Source organism: Chenopodium quinoa, unplaced genomic scaffold (assembly GCF_001683475.1).
Source record: "Chenopodium quinoa cultivar QQ74 unplaced genomic scaffold, ASM168347v1, whole genome shotgun sequence".
NCBI lineage: Eukaryota > Viridiplantae > Streptophyta > Magnoliopsida > Caryophyllales > Amaranthaceae > Chenopodium > Chenopodium quinoa.
The window spans coordinates 268,459-284,768 of record NW_018742881.1 but is presented as its reverse complement, the minus strand read 5'-3'; the positions used below and the strand labels follow the sequence as shown (position 1 = coordinate 284,768).

The window sequence follows — 16,310 nt, the reverse complement described above, 5'->3', positions numbered from 1 at the left end:
GTAAGTAGTGTCAAAATGACAATTCAAAGTGTAACAATATTTGTGAATCAAATGGGGTGTGTCACCAAGTTTACTCTACTTGTATATCAAGAACAAAAATACAAGTATATAAGGATTTTTTTTTTTTTTTTTTTTTGCTCTCTTCCGATCAAATTTTACAACTATATGAACAATAATTTACACTATATATAGTACAAAATACAAGGTACCATTATTTGAGCATTAAATACATACTCCCTAATGAAACCAATACACTATTACCATCAAATTTAATTGTTTGTTTTAATTACATTCAAGTGTATCATATACACTATACACCTCGCTCATTTTTTTGCTCTCCCAATTCTATAATTGAATTGTCATTCCACCATCATTTTTTACAAAGTTCGTAGACGTAAAATAGTGTAGGTAAGAATAAAATAGTCGCCTTTATATCATTTATAGTATGAGACAATAATAAAAAAATAAAAAACGTTCAAAAGTGGAATATCGGCCACTTTTAAATAGACAGAGAAGTAATTGAAAGGCCAAACTACCAAAGGGTAAGTTGAACATGACTACAAGAGGATGCAAGTAGATGACGTTCACGAGAAACACTCCAAAGTAGTGGAGTAGACGTAAAAAAAAAAAAAAAAAAAAGAAATCTTTTTAATTTAATACAGCTTCAACCATAATGATTTGCTGACTTTCTCAGATCTAAATACCCTAATCTTTCATTTTGGCACTAATTAATGAGATTACACTGTCATTTCAGAGCATAATTACTACTAGTAACAACTTTAATGAATTTAATTAGTATTAATACTGAGCAATATTAAAAAGCAATTAAAAAAAAGGATAAAAATGTAGGGAAATCTAAGGAATTGTTTGTTGGATGACAAGTGGGATACTTTCCTTAGTTAATAATCACCTTCTTTTACTTCACTTATGCTCTATTTTATTTGGCTAAATTCTTTTGGTATGTTGCCTTTTAAGATTTTATCTGTGGTAGGTAGAGATCAGATCATAGATCTCAATTTTCTGGGTTTCTTAATTTAGTAGTACATAAGTTTATTTTACTTTTGCAAGAAAACATAAGTGCACAAATCGAATAGAAGTTGCCAAAATATATGTATAGACTATGAAACAATCTTTTGATTCCTAGTATAAATTGTTGAATTTTGTTTTCACCCTAAAATAAATTATAAGTACGTTATATAATAGGTCAACAACCTATAATAGTAAAGTATAGAAAGTACTAGGTAAGAACTCTAAGAATGCATCATATCCGACCAACACCTTGCACATCCAACCTGAATTAATAGGCAAGACCCTTAAAGGTAGCACAAACTTTTAAAAAAATCGGGTATACAATAATTATTGTACATCCATTTTAATCTCTCTTAAAGTGATCAAAAGTTACCCTTAAAATGAATAAAAGTTACCCTAATATGTATAAAAGTAACCCAATACAAATAAAAATAATCTATGTTTTATTGGTAAAGAATCACATTTTAAATGACTTAAATTCAATTATTAGTGATTGAAAGTAATTTTATCACCCTTATAAAACTTTTCTTGTTCGATTTATAAAAAAAATCATATTATGTTCAAAGTTACCCAAAAAAGGCAAAAAGTTATCCTAAATTGGCTTAAAGTTACCACTATACTGCTCGATGTACACTAATATTAGTGTAAATCGGATGTATACAAAAGTTTTTGTAAAAGTAGGGAGAGGGTAAAAGAATGTAAACCTCTAGAGATCGAGTCTTCAGTGAGGAGGATCATTAATCCCTCAATCTCGAGATGATATTACCTCAAAAATACCGAACTTAATAAGTAAAAGCAAATTTGACGAGCTAATGTACATAAGAGCATCATTATTGGTGAACACAAAAAAATGGTTCATGGGTTACTATCACCATTTCTCTCTCATCCACATCAACCCAACAAACCATTTACAATATTCACTCTTAACAATGAACACTAAACAATGGTTCATCATCAATACACCCTACCCCACCTTATTTTATTTTTGTAAATATAATCTATTTAATTCATAATTATAATTTATTAACTCGATGTCAATGTAATTAATTGACGTATTTAATTTTTTAATCGTGATTACTAATTAAGAAATTATCGCGTTTTTTTATCAGCTTTTAAAAAACTAATTCTTGTGATTAATATTTTTTAAACAATAACGCAGCTTTTTAATAAACTCATTACTACGGTACTCGGTAGTGTCCTCATTAGCTTTTTAATAAACGCAGCCGATATCCACAATCCGATCAGTACGGTACTCGGTAGTGTCCTCATTAGCGTTGCCTCCAGCATTCATAAACTCATTGGTATTAACGTTATTTTGATACGTCTCTCGTTCATCTTCAACGATCATATTATGTATTATGATGCAGGCGAGCATGATATTGTGGAGTATGTCGGTATCCCACGCCAAAGACGGCTTTTTAATAATGGCAAAACGAGCTTGAAGGACCCCAAATGCGCGTTCAACGTCTTTCCTTGCAGCTTCCTGGTGTTTTGCGAATAAACGATCCTGACGAGTTTGTGGACTCGTAATGGATTTCACAAAAGAAGCCCATCTAGGGTAGATTCCATCAGTAAGATAATACCCATTCGTATAATGATGACCATTGACTACGAAGTTCACAGGAGGTGTTCGACCCTCTAAGACGTCTTCGAACACAGGGGATCGATGAAGCACATTAATATCGTTGCAACTACCTGGCATCCCAAAGAACGAATGCCATATCCATAGATCTCTGTCCGCAACTGCCTCCAGTACGAGAGTTGCAACTCCTTCTCTTCCTTGATACTGCCCCTTCTATGCGTGTGGACAGTTCTTCCACTCCCAGTGCATACAATCAATGCTGCCTATCATGCCAGGAAATCCACGTTCTTCCCCAATACGTAGCAATCTTTCCATATCTACGATGTTTGGACGGCGTAGGTACTGATCACCGAACAGGTTGATGACACCTTCTGTAAACTTTTGGAGTGCCAATCGTGAAGTTGCCTCACTTATACGAACATACTCATCACAAGCGTCTGAAGCACACCTGTAAGCTAGTTGTCTAACGGCCGCAGTGCACTTTTGAAGTGGAGACAAACCAAGACGACCTGCCGCATCTCGCCTTTGTTGAAACCAGGGGTCATGTTGGGTCACTGCGTTGAGAAGGCGCTCAAACACATGTTTACGCATTCGAAACCGGCGCCGGAACAAGGAACTTGGATAAACTGGGACTTCCGCAAAATAGTCATTGTATAACCGTGCATGACCTTCTTCGCGTCCCCTATCCTTTCGGGGCTCAGTAGATTTGCGTCGGCGTTGCTGAGTGGCAGCTTGAATAATTGGTGGAATGTACTCATGCATTACGTGTTGTATCATAAGACACACTTCATTACGTTGTTGAACTCTAAGCTCCCTTCCCTTATCATCCGAGTTAGATGAAGATGAAGAGGAATCGGTTGAGCTTTCGTTTAAACTGTTTGAATTCATTTTGTACGTAAGAAATGTAAGATAGAGTGAGGTTTGCTAATAGTAACTGCAAACGATTTATGTGTTTGTGTGTAAAAAAATGAAAGAATGGTGTTTATTTATAGTGAACTAATTTGTAATTCTTCTTCAGAAATAACTGAATATAAAGAGACAAAGATCACATGGGCTATGACAAACAATGAATTACAACCACACAGAAATTGAATGGAGAAGAAGGGTTTCACATGGGCTATGACCAACACTGGATTAGAACCACACAGAAATTGAATGGAGAAGAAGGGTTTCACATGGGCTAACAAAGGGGAAATTAAGATACTGACACAATTATATATAAAGAGACAAATTGATATAATTGAATAAACAGAATAAGATCACATGGGCTATGAAAATGGGAAAGTGGAAAAGATCCATTTTACTGATTAATTGATAAAGTACAAACATAAGGAAATGAGTACAAGAGGTTGAACTGGAATTGAAAACTTATCACTATTGAAAATGAAGAACAACAAAGGAATTGAACACACTTAACTACAATAAAAATAAAGGACACTAAGCATCATTATTGAAACGTTGAATATTGTTCCGAAGTATTACTATCATTTCGTCTTCCCACTGTTCTCGGTTTACTTTCTGTTCTAGACGAGATAGTTACTCCCAGTTGATCCTATATTGCTCTAGCTCAATTTTCCGTTGTTTCCTTGCCTCCTTGCGCTCCTGTATTTCAAGTCTCTTCATTTCTGCTTCGTTTGACACATTCATCGAATCCCCAAGTAGCTGCAATCGGCTGTTGAATGTTTCTAATTCCTTAAATGCTTGACTTGATGGAGCTTTACCCTTCAATCTCGACTTAGCCTTTTTAATACCTTCAGCACGAGCTACTCTCTCATCACCGACACCCACGCTGGTTGGTGTGGTAGGTGAGGAATTGTCACCCTCATCCCGTGTCCTCTTCCCACTACTTCCGCTCCCTACAGACTCATCCGTCAGTGGAGTTGAATGTGGACGTCCCACCGAAGGCTTGAATGTTTGTTGGTCCAAGAAAGACCGGAATTTGTCCCACTTCCTTAATTGGATCCATTCCTCGTAGAAGGTGAATCGTCCGAATGAGTTCTCATGGATTTTGTGGGCCTCTTGGATAACATCATCTTCGTTATAGCCAATTCCCTTTCGCTTCCGGGCCTTATCATAGCTTCCGCACCACTTTAACACGGCTTCAGAGATTCGCATCCACCTTCCCTTCAAACTACTAATAGTTCGTAGGGATATTTCATCTGCATTCGATTCCCTGGCAGCATCGTATGCGTCCAAGACTCTCTTCCAAAATACACCCTTCTTTTGATTTGTGCCGGTAATTATGTCGGTGCTGGTGTTCTAGCCGGATATAAGAGCCGCAGTTTCTGATCGCGACCAACCTCTATTGTTTGAACCACTAACACGAAATTCCGGAGTTGATTGGAGTGGTTGCTGCAACATTTGAGTGAAGTTTTGATGGGGAGAAGGAGTTTCATTTCCCTCACCATCATCCTCGCATTCTTCATTTGCCTCATCTTCTTCAGATAAGACATTGCTCGATTCCCAAATATTGGGATTCGGTTGTTGTGACGGAAAATAACCAGATGCAACACCATATTCACAGTAACCCATTGGTATCATGGATGGATGTGGGAAATTTGAACTGCTTTGAGAAAAATTATATATGCACGAGGGAAATTTGGTGGATTATTTGGGAAACTTGACTGGGGTATTTGAGGATAAACTCCAGAAAAATTATGGGGAATATTTGTGGGTGTTTGTGAAAAATTTGGGTGAATTGGAGGAAAATTGGCTTGATTCGGGATCATATTTTGACCCAAATTTTTTTTCTTCTTTCTATTTGTTTTGGGGTTGGTATTAGCATCCATAATTATAATTTATATTTGGAAAAAATAAAAATTTAATAATAATAATAATAATAACAATAATAAAAAAAATAATAATAACGATAATAATAATAATAATAACGATAATAATAATAATAATAATAATAACGATAATAATAATAATAACGATAATAATAAAAATAATAATAATAATAACGATAATAATAAAAATAATAGTAGCGATAATAATAATATTAATGATAATAATTAAAAATAATAATAACAATAATAATATTAATATTGGTATAAATAATAATAATATTGGTAATTATAGAGGGGATTTTTGAAGAGAAAACAATAGTAGAAAAAAATGAATTTTCAAAGTTGAAGAAAGTATATCAATATGGGTGTCTATTTATAGAGGGGAAAAAAATAGAGCCATTGGTAATTTTTTTTTTTTTTTTTTGATTTGTATTTTATAAAATATATCCGTTGTATTATTACAACGGATTTATTTAAAACAATGAACACGTGTCAAGCAGCGGCTGTGCCAAGTGGCGCGCTCCCAGCCGCTACTTTCTATTTTTTTTTCTGCCCGTTAATAAGCAAAACGACGTCGTTTTGCAACATGAAACAGCAAAACGACGTCGTTTTGTATGAATATCAGTGGAAAATTTTGGTGGGCCCCACAGCGAATTATTTCGTCCAGCTGCTCGCTCCTGCAATCGAACGCATGACCACTCATCATGAACAATTATAGAGTTTGCCATTAAGCCAACACCTTATTTGTTCACTCATTGTGAACTATTAAAATGTTCACCATTAACGCTGCTCTAAGGTACATCGTACCTTTAGTTCGTTGATTCCAACGCAAGGTTAAAGTCTACCATATTTGTCCGATTTAATCGTAATTATAGGCGAGGGTGTTTTGTAACCTCATAGAAACATATTGTAAATTTTATATGGTAATAATGAGATTGAAGAAATTTTCAATTTAGTGATTAATTATAGGTGTAATTCACTTTTTTATATTTTATGTATATTTTAACTTTCTAATTCACCATTATCATTTCCTACCTTATTAATTAGGAAAATGCTATACATAGTCCTAAGGGCTACATATAAGCATTTAATTTACTCTTGAAAATTGTTTAAATTTAGAAAATCATGACAAAAACACACTAATTACACTGATTTACGCGTGTTTTTGTCATGAATTCCTAACTTTATACATTTTCCAAGAGTCAATGCTTATATATAGCCCTAAGGGCTATGTATAGCATTACCCTATTAATTATCTCCCTACCTACATTACAAATATTCCTTTATACCGTGGTCGCAACAAATTCTTCTATCAACAAAGTCTTCGGTAAAGTGTAAGCATAATAATTTTAATTTTTTTGAAGAATAATTATAAAGCATCCATATCAGTAGTTGAGGTTATTACTAGGGTACAGCTAGCTAATTACATAAAATGATTATGATTATCCAAGCCAATTAAAGAATAAGTATATGTTCTTACAATAAGGTTTTATATTTTTTTTTTTGACGGACAATAAGGTTTTATATAAGTATTTTAAGTTTGGTAGGTACATAATTAATTCATTATTTGACTACAAGAATATTACAAATGGTCATCCATTTCACAATCAATTATATATTAACAAGACAAGATTATGCAAAATCCATCATTTCAATGGGTAAATCATAATATTAAGACTACGCGGAAATAAATATTCAACTCTCACGTAGTTTTCTTTAAATATGATTGGAACAACATACATATGCTTCATATGGTAGGTGAGTGTCCCTTTTCTTTCATTTTTGGTTGTGGTATTAGAAAAGCCAATAATAGTTGGTGCATAGCTTACCACACCATCTATTTAAGAATTAATAAACACATTCGCAACAAATTTGGGAGTTGCATCTAGTCTAGAATCATAAAAAGGGACTAAGGGAGAGTGAGGGATAACTCAAGTAGTTAGATCTTTCGTCCCGATTTCAGGAGATCTTAGGATTGATTCTCTCCCCCGCTGTTGTGGCTCACTAAGTCACTAAACACCAAAAAAAAGGGGGGGGGGGACTAGGGAGGTATATGAAATTAAAACTAACATTTTTTTTTGTTTATTCTGTTTGTCTTAGGAGCTATTAATTCGCAGAGTCGTAAAAGACTTACTAGCACTTGGAAAATGAGTAAGGATGAAAGTTTGAATTTCGATTTGAATTTGAGCTTGAATCTAATAAATTCAAAACTAAAATTTGATTTGTGCAGTTTAAGTCCAATCCAATTTGAACTTTGATTTGCTCCCTTTAATTTTTTGATTGAAACACTGATCCAGTTTTCTTATAATTAAGAAGTATTGAGTTCAGTCCAATCCATTAATAAAAAGAATCCAATATGAATTACTAAATTGGTTTAGATTAGATTAAAATTATAATGACTTTCACCCATTAATTTAAATCAGTTTTAAAATAAAAGAGTTTCACTTGTATAGCTGAATCCATTGTTTGAATTGGATGAATAGTGAGTTAAATGAATGACGCACTATTATTTACTTATACTCGTATGTTGAAAAAAAAAATAATAATAAAATTAATGCTCAACTACTTCTAACGTCCTTAAGATTACATATAAACATTCTAAAATACATTTTTCTGAAACAAAAGTGGTATAAATTTGGAAATTTACTATTAAGCTAGGCATGTACAATTAGCAATTGGTTATTTAGAAGATTAGCCATATAGTTCGCCACTGATTTTTGCATGGTCCCACTCAAAATTTAAAATCCCATGTTAGTGTCAAATGTATGTCCATAATTGTTTTAACGGTCATGCCGGTAGTGATGGTCTATTTCCCTGTTCCTTAAGGAACAGAATATTCATCTTCCTTGATTAGATAGTGGAAGTGCTTTTTCATTGCTAATGATTAGGACAAATTAAAACATAAAACATGATTACACAACGCAATTAGTAACTAACTATTTGTAAATAGTTTCTTAATTATATCAGGATAACCTACCAATATTATAATACTCTCTAACCCTAGAATCAAAAGATATATATCCTAGAATCTTAAGAAGTTAGCTAAAATACAATACATAGTATTTGCTAATAAATTACATATCCACAAAAAAAAAAATATTATACGATATCTCATTATAAATAGACTAGTATAAACTCGGTCTATCAGTTGAAATTGTAACTTTTGGAGGCTCGGTTTCCACTAGTTTGTAGCTCAACACCACTTTATTTGGAGGTTCGGTGTCAGATAATATCAACTCATTTATTAGAGTGATTTCTATTGATCAATATTTATAGGGTTACAATGAGAAACCTAATCATATTAGGTAACATAAGATATGTACAGATATCAAAGATAATCTTATACAAAATATATCCTAAACCTAAGATGAGAATATTATATAGATATTCTCTATCATACCCCTGCAGTCGGAGCGGAAGAAAATCGGATGCTCAGACTGGATCTGAATCACGCATCGAGAGGTAAGGATAGTATGGTAACCCATGATCAAAAGGGAAGTAGTAGACATGTGTCGGTGATGACGATGAGAAGCAACAGCCACGACCTACATAGAGTAGAGATAAGCATTGCTAGGCCGGAGGAGAAGGAGAAGAGTCGCACACAGATTTGGGCTAAGTTGCAGATCCAGAGAAGAAGAAGCTAAGGGATCAAACCATCATCGGGGAGAAGACACTACACTACTACGTGAAATCACAGTTGAAGAAAAACAAATAAAATTGCGCAAGAAAAGATTAAATCCCACCGCTTGAAATTAATCAATTCTCAAAAGAAAAACCAGGTAGCAAGAATTAATACTCCACAAAGATTCCAAGTGCTGCAACAATAAAAGGAGATAACTTGATAGCAAAAGAGATGTGCAAAAGTTGACCTTATTGTGATATACCACCACCAAAACAAAATCTATGTGATTATGTGTAAAAAAAAAAAAAAAAAAAAAACCAATGAAGCAATGTAAGAATCATTGTTGGTCATGGGGAGGTGGACATAGAGTGCGGCACATGGAGTAGGTTGGCAGATGTGGCCGGTTACTGCCAGTAGTGAGAGGCGGTAGTGTATGCGATTGCCAATAACGATGGAGGAGGCTTTCGCGATTGCTATTGTTGGTAGGAGGCGCAACGTTACATAAAGATTCTAAAAAAACTTTGAGAAAAGAAAAAAAAAATCTATATGTGTGTTTGCGGAAGCATAAAAAACTTTGTATATCCCGCCGGTGGGTTGGCAGGGTGAGAATTTTTGTATATGATCCCAAGATCTAACCTAAGCTGTGATACCATGTCAGAGGACCAACTCAACCAAAAGCACCCGTGACCTTTGTGTCACGCTGGCTCCGATACCATGTTAAAGGACCAACTCAACCAAAAGCTTAAGCTGATGGTTAAGGCCTAGGAATATGTTTTATACTCTATCACTTCCCCTCACATGAAAGGCCCTTTGGCCTTGAAATGTAGATGCAACACAGGCCCACCCATACCTGGTGCGAATTAATTCCACTTTGAAGGAGGGGCGGATGATCTATGCGAGATTTTCATTCCAAATAGACTGGCTTATAATCCGAGTTAGGTTGATCTATGCGAGATTTTCCAAAATGCTTTGCATTGTGTGCACACTATACAAACATTGCTAAAAACTATTGAAGCGATGCCCACGTCTTATCTTGTCCATGCATCTCCAGTAGTACAAAGTGGTACGGCTACTTAGTGGTGGCCACGCAGTTTGGCAAGAAAAGGATTTGGGAAACAATATGACATGCTTAATTACATTATTTCACATCATCATAATTTATTTTGGTCAATGTAGAGTTTAGACGTTCCTTGGGTTACCTATCATATCAAATATAATTGTTACTCCGTATTATATTATTGTATATTAAATTAAACTTGTGTTATTGATTAGAAGTTGATTTTTGTTAAAAAAAAAAATTTGCTTAAAATTTTTAAACATATGCTCTTGATTAAGAACTCGTGCATATATAATTGTAGGAAATGTACAGTATCGTATATTTTGACTAATAAAAAATTAAAACAATGAGAAATTATGTCAACTACACAGTTTTATGATTTGAAATTTTCAAGGTTGTATAAGCTAAGGGGTCAGTAATTGAAAACTTTCCTTTTTAAATCATACCATACATTCTAATCTTGGACCTTTGACCATTTTTTCATTTCTAGTAGAGAATAGGGAATTAGGGATAATGCAAAAATTGTACAGTAGCAATTAGCAAACCACTTCAACAAAAAGAAAGATTGTACTAACACAAATAAATAACCAAACAAACATGTGAGAAAGCTAAGTTATAGGCCCATATGTCCACATCTGCTCATTATGTCTATGCGAGTACTATAGTAAAAGCCCATTTAGTAAAGCCCGTACTTAGGCTAACAAAAACTCATTTAATATGGTTTTGTTTTTGTAGCATACTTCGTAATTCGTATGTATTTATGTCATGAATCAATAAGGTGACAATTATGTAAGAGTTCCTCTACAACAAAATATTAAAAATTCATCCATTTCATTTAAATTAACACAATTTTTTTAGACGTATTTGTTAATATATAATTCAAATATTAAGGAGCTGAATTGAAATTAAGCTGAACATAACATGCCAATGTATGTAAACTATTATTAGTATCATCAACTATCATGCCAATGTATATATTTTTATAAAAAATATGTTTGAAACTATGGGCCTGTTCTGTTCAACTTAATTTCAATTTACATGAAATTTTATGCATGATGGCATGCAATGCTTTGAAGTTACAAATAAGGGTGTATCCAATGTGCAAGTCCACATGTCCAACTTAGTAACTTACCTTATATAGCAATCAGCAACTTCGCAGAACGTTATTAGCACAAAGGAAACACGTAAATACGTAATGACATGAAAGTGTAACTATTAAGCGAACAACTAATTAACACTAGTACACTACTCAAACACCACAAAATTAAAGAAAAGAAATGTTATTGATGCGTTACAATTTACAAATTATTACTGCGAGTATATGTCATCTCCAAACACCAAAGCAATTTCATTTATAGATTATGATTCACATAAATGGAAAAATCATTATTACAAGCTAAACAGTCAAACAACACCTATATATCTAATACATTTGTTAAATGTCATGTGTAACTTTGGAATATTTTATATTTCATAAATGATACCCTAAAGTTGCACATAACATTTAACGGAGGTAATATATACTTTCTCTGTTCTTTTTTACTTGACCTGTTTCTTTTATCACGCTTGTCAATGCAAAACTTTAATAATCAATAACTTAAATTCTCCATAAGTAAAAATTATAAAAGTTATATACTCCCTCCGTCCCAATTTACTTGCAACATTTTGACTGGACACGCTTGCCGATGCACATGTTTGACCGTTGATATCTTTTATTATAAATTTATATAAGTTATAAAAAGTTTATATTAAGAAACTATACATTAAAATAGACCCAACAACATCTTACATGATTACATTGACTTTCATATAATAGTTAAAAAAGATGGTCAAAGGGAGATGTGTGAATAGTGCAAAAAGTCAAACCGTTGTAAGTAATTTGAGACGGAGGGAGTATTATGATAGTACTTATTGAGACAAATCCAAAAAGATCATACATGAATATATTTTTCCTTACATATTATTCACAAAAGACGATCAAAGGAGGGATGATGAATAGTGTAAAAGTCAAAGCGAGTTTAGTAATAAAGAAGGGAGGAAGTAATAAATTAATAATGGTTAGTTTCAAAAACAATACAGTAATACCATATCTAGTTAAAAGACATAATTCACCTAAATTTGTTTTTATTATGTTTTTTATTATGTTTGGAGAAGGAAGGAGCGAGAAATTTCTTAGTAATTACAAGTAACAGATAAGAACAGAAGAAGAATTACAGGTTTAGATGTTCACATTACAAATGTACAACGCTCATGGAACCCTTTTTATTATTTTCACCTCACTTCCTTGTCAATCCAATGCGTGCACGTTACGGCAACCCTCCTCTTGTAATATACTACTCCCTCCGTTTTTTTTTTATATGCATCATTTGGTGATGCGCGGAGTTTTAGAAGGATAATATAATATTGTGAGTGGATGAAATAGTATAAGTAAGATGGGGACTATGAAAGAGAAAGAATGTGAGAGAGTAGATATTTTTATTATATAAGTGGGGATCATAGAGGAGAGAGAAATGATAAAATAATTTAAGTGGGGTTTAAAGTAAAAGAGAGAAATGATAAAATATAATATAAAATTTTCAAATAAGGAAGTGCTGCATTTTAAAAAAAACACCTATAAAAGGAAAGTGATGTATATAAAAAAAATCGGAGGGAGTAGTACATATATATATGCATGCATAATACACTACTAATTATAAACTACTAAATATAATCAATTATATCTTTCTTTTCCCAAAAAAAAAAAAAATAAAAAAAAATAAGAAGAAGAAGATCAGATCATCCAGAAGAATTGATGAACGGCGGGGATGAATGGAGGTATATGATCGTACGGCCAGAAAAGGCTGGAATTAGGGATTTGTGGAAGTTTTGGAGAAAGGGAGACATAAAAAGTGGGTCCAAATTTATATTGAGTAATGGTTGCTCTGATAATGTTGAAGAAGATGATTATGAAGAATTAGATTTAGAAGAGTGGAGGTTATTCTTTGATGGGAAGGATAATAGATGGGTGATAATTGTATCAATTTTAGTAAGAAGGTTGAATAAATTATTTGGTAAACCCTTGGAATTATTTGGTAATTTTGTGGATTTCTCCCTTAATCTCCTTTCTCTTAATGGCAATCTCTTTCGGCTTGCCTCAAACTTTCTCCAAGGTACGTATATATATTATGTTTCCCGGTTTGATCGACTTTATTTGATAATCAGTTGTTGGTTATTAGTTTAATTTGCGTAACTTATGATTGTGTTGCATATAAATGCATGCATTGTGTGTAGCTAATATAAAGCAAATGCAGGTAAGGTGGTGATTCCAGAAAGAGGTACAACGACATTCATAAGCTCAATTGGACATTTGGATGGGCGAATCGACTTGAACAAGACAGATTATTTTGGAGAAGGATCATCATCAAGTAATTCGAAAATAGAGATAGAGAACAAATCACTAATGGACCTTTGTGTTATGGCGTCAAAGTTAGCTTATGAAAATGCTAGTGTGGTCAAAGAGGTTGTGGTTAACCATTGGAAGGCAGGTGCCTCTTCTTTTCCTCTAACTAATATTCTTGCATTGGCTTTAATACCGTAATCTCATAGACGTATTATCAACTAAGATAGTCGACATTCATTGTCCTATGGCATATATTCCTAGTCCTGCCTTTGTATTTGAAGTAGAAAGGGGCTCATTTGAGGGGGGGGGGGAGATAAGGGAAATCCCTCAAATGAGTCTCATGAAACTTGATTCCTAAATATCAGGGATACGAGGTGGGAGCGATGCCACTAATCCATCACTTCAACCTCATATTTGAAGTATATTGTTGAAGATATTTTATGAACGCATGTGTCACATCAAATCTAGCTAATGTACATCTCTTTATTCTTTGTTCCTTATTAATAGTAAAGTAAGTTCCTTACTAATTTTCGTTTTAAATATTGAAGCAGATGCATTTTGTGGAGTTTTATGATGGTTGGAATGGTAAATAAACCCATCTTCCCTTCATTCTTTGATGTTTAGGATTATAATAATGCATCATTTATGAGCTTCGGGTTACTATATATTCCTTTAATTTGCTATTTAATTTTACAAAATTTAGTTTTGAGATAGGAACTTTACACAGTACCATTTTAATTAAAACCGGCCCAATAAGTTTAAATGTCACATTTTTAATTGCAATTAAGCCAATAAATTCATTATATATACTTCGTATAAGATTTAATTCACAATGAACTAGTTTCGTTTTATGATACTAAGAGTGAGGAATAACTCAAGTGGTTAGAGCATTCATCAGACAACAATTTAATTAAAAAGTCAAAATGTGAAATTTATAATCCACGTATCCATTTCTTGCAAGAAATTATAATTGGTCTATCATCCTATGATTCCTATCTTTCTTTTGACAGATTATCAGCAGGAGAAGTCCACCCAAGTGTTCATCCTATGTGACAAACCAGAAGATGCTAATTTCATACTAATAAGCTTCAGAGGCACTGAACCTTACGACGCTGATGATTGGAGCACAGATTTCGACTACTCATGGTACGAGATCCCAGAGCTAGGAAAGCTTCACATGGGTTTCTTAGAAGCCTTAGGTTTAGGCAACCGAGCTGATACCCCTACATTCCGACATAACCTCCTACAGAAGAACATCAATGTTGCTTTCACCCCGGATATGGCAGAGTTAACAGCCTACATTGCTGTCAAAACCAAGCTCAAGGAATTATTACAACAGCATAAGAACGCGACATTTGTTGTCACAGGACATAGCCTAGGCGGGGCTCTTGCAATCTTGTTTGTCACGGTGTTGATCTTACATGAGGAGATTGAAATGATGGAGAGGTTGTTGGGTGTGTACACTTTTGGACAGCCAAGAATCGGAGATGGTAAGCTAGGGATGTTCGTGGAAGAACGACTTAATAAACCTAAGATTAGGTACTTTCGAGTTGTTTACTGCAATGATGTTGTTCCTAGGCTGCCTTATGATGATAAAACATTCTTGTATAAGCATTTTGGTGTTTGCCTATACTATAACAGCTTTTACGCTAAGCAGGTACATAGAACACACCCTACTGTTTATAATATCGAGCTTTTTATGAAATAATTATATCTGATGCTTTATTTTGGTATTTTGAAGCAAGTGAAAGAGGAGCCGAACAAAAACTATTACGGGATAAGGTACCTGATTCCGGCACACTTGAACACGGCGTGGGAGTTGATCAGGGCCTTGACAATGTGTTATGTGTATGGAACAGATTATAAAGAGGACTGGTATTCGGTTTTGGTGAGGGTTGTAGGATTAGTTCTACCAGGTATTTCTGCTCATAGCCCAAGGGATTATGTCAATTCAGTGAGGCTAGGTAGAGAACACAACATTCAAATGTCCTCTCTTCATTAACTTATTAATTGGAGTGTGTTTAATATTCAAATGTCATTAATTAGAGTGTGCTTAATTTAAAAAAAAAAAAAAAACATTTTTCCTTCCCTCTTATGAGTCTCACCCCATTTTCCTTTGCTCTTATGAGTCTTATCCCTTTTCTTAATTATCTTTCATCCTATTGTAAAATAATAATAATAATAATAATAATAATAATAATAATAATAATAATAATAATAATAATAATAATAATAATAATATTATTATTATTATTATTATTATTATTATTATTATTATTATTATTATTATTATTATTATTATTATTATTATTATGCTAGCTTTTGCTTCATCCTCGAAGTCTTGTGTCGAATTTGCTTCTTGAATTGTATTCCGTTCTCGTTATTATGGCGAGTTCTGGAAAAGATAATGAAGTACTCCTTAGTTTGGCCAATGGAAGTGATATCGATTGGGAGGACGAAGGAGGGGGAGATGAGGAGGATCAAATTGAATTGGCTATTGTGGGAAGGATTCATACTCCTCGTAATGTGAAAGCAAATGCCCTAATCAATACTATGAAAAAAGTCTGGAGTCCAAAACACGGCTGTGAGGCGAATATCATCGGGGACAAAGTTTTCTATTTCCAATTTCATCATTGGAAAGACAAGCAGTTTGTTATGGACTCTCAACCTTGGCATTTTGATCACCATGTCATGGTCTTGGCGGACGCAAAAGGTAACTCTAAGCCCTCTGAAATTCCGTTACATTGTGTACCTTTTTGGATTCGGGTGTACGATTTACCTTTTAAGGGTAGAAATAATGAGGACAATGCTAGGAGATTAGGGAATAAAATTGGAAGCTTTGTTGCCATGGA

The 16,310-nt window shown here is 33.7% G+C and overlaps 2 protein-coding genes across 3 annotated transcripts; one reads left to right on the top strand and one right to left on the bottom strand.

The window, feature by feature from the left end:
- Positions 1–2,239: 2,239 nt before the first annotated feature.
- LOC110726627 lies at positions 2,240–3,499 on the bottom strand. The gene is made up of 2 exons (XM_021906099.1): positions 2,863–3,499; positions 2,240–2,724 (listed from the first exon to the last, which is right to left on the bottom strand). Exons 1-2 carry the CDS (start codon positions 3,497–3,499, stop codon positions 2,240–2,242), a joined length of 1,122 nt encoding a protein of 373 aa, XP_021761791.1.
- A 9,201-nt stretch (positions 3,500–12,700) lies between these two features.
- Positions 12,701–15,614, top strand: LOC110726688. 2 transcript variants are annotated; one of them, XM_021906158.1, is made up of 5 exons: positions 12,701–13,228; positions 13,370–13,599; positions 14,010–14,043; positions 14,469–15,115; positions 15,200–15,614. In XM_021906158.1, exons 1-5 carry the CDS (start codon positions 12,871–12,873, stop codon positions 15,458–15,460), a joined length of 1,530 nt encoding a protein of 509 aa, XP_021761850.1. In that variant the 5' UTR covers positions 12,701–12,870; the 3' UTR covers positions 15,461–15,614. The 2 variants fall into 2 exon arrangements, with proteins under 2 accessions (XP_021761850.1, XP_021761851.1); XM_021906159.1 differs by lacking the exon at positions 14,010–14,043 and having other exon boundaries at positions 13,370–13,603.
- Positions 15,615–16,310: the final 696 nt, after the last annotated feature.

What these genes read in the sequence shown, in the direction of transcription:
- LOC110726627 (XM_021906099.1), bottom strand. Translation starts at nt 3,499, where the DNA reads ATGAATTCAAACAGTTTAAACGAAAGCTCAACCGATTCCTCTTCATCT. An exon ending in CATGATAGGCAGCATTGATT is followed by an intron (nt 2,725 to 2,862) that starts GTATGCACTGGG and finishes TTGGGATGCCAG; the next exon opens with GTAGTTGCAACGATATTAAT.
- LOC110726688 (XM_021906158.1), top strand. Translation starts at nt 12,871, where the DNA reads ATGAACGGCGGGGATGAATGGAGGTATATGATCGTACGGCCAGAAAAG. An exon ending in GTTTTATGATGGTTGGAATG is followed by an intron (nt 14,044 to 14,468) that starts GTAAATAAACCC and finishes TTCTTTTGACAG; the next exon opens with ATTATCAGCAGGAGAAGTCC. An exon ending in ACAGCTTTTACGCTAAGCAG is followed by an intron (nt 15,116 to 15,199) that starts GTACATAGAACA and finishes GGTATTTTGAAG; the next exon opens with CAAGTGAAAGAGGAGCCGAA.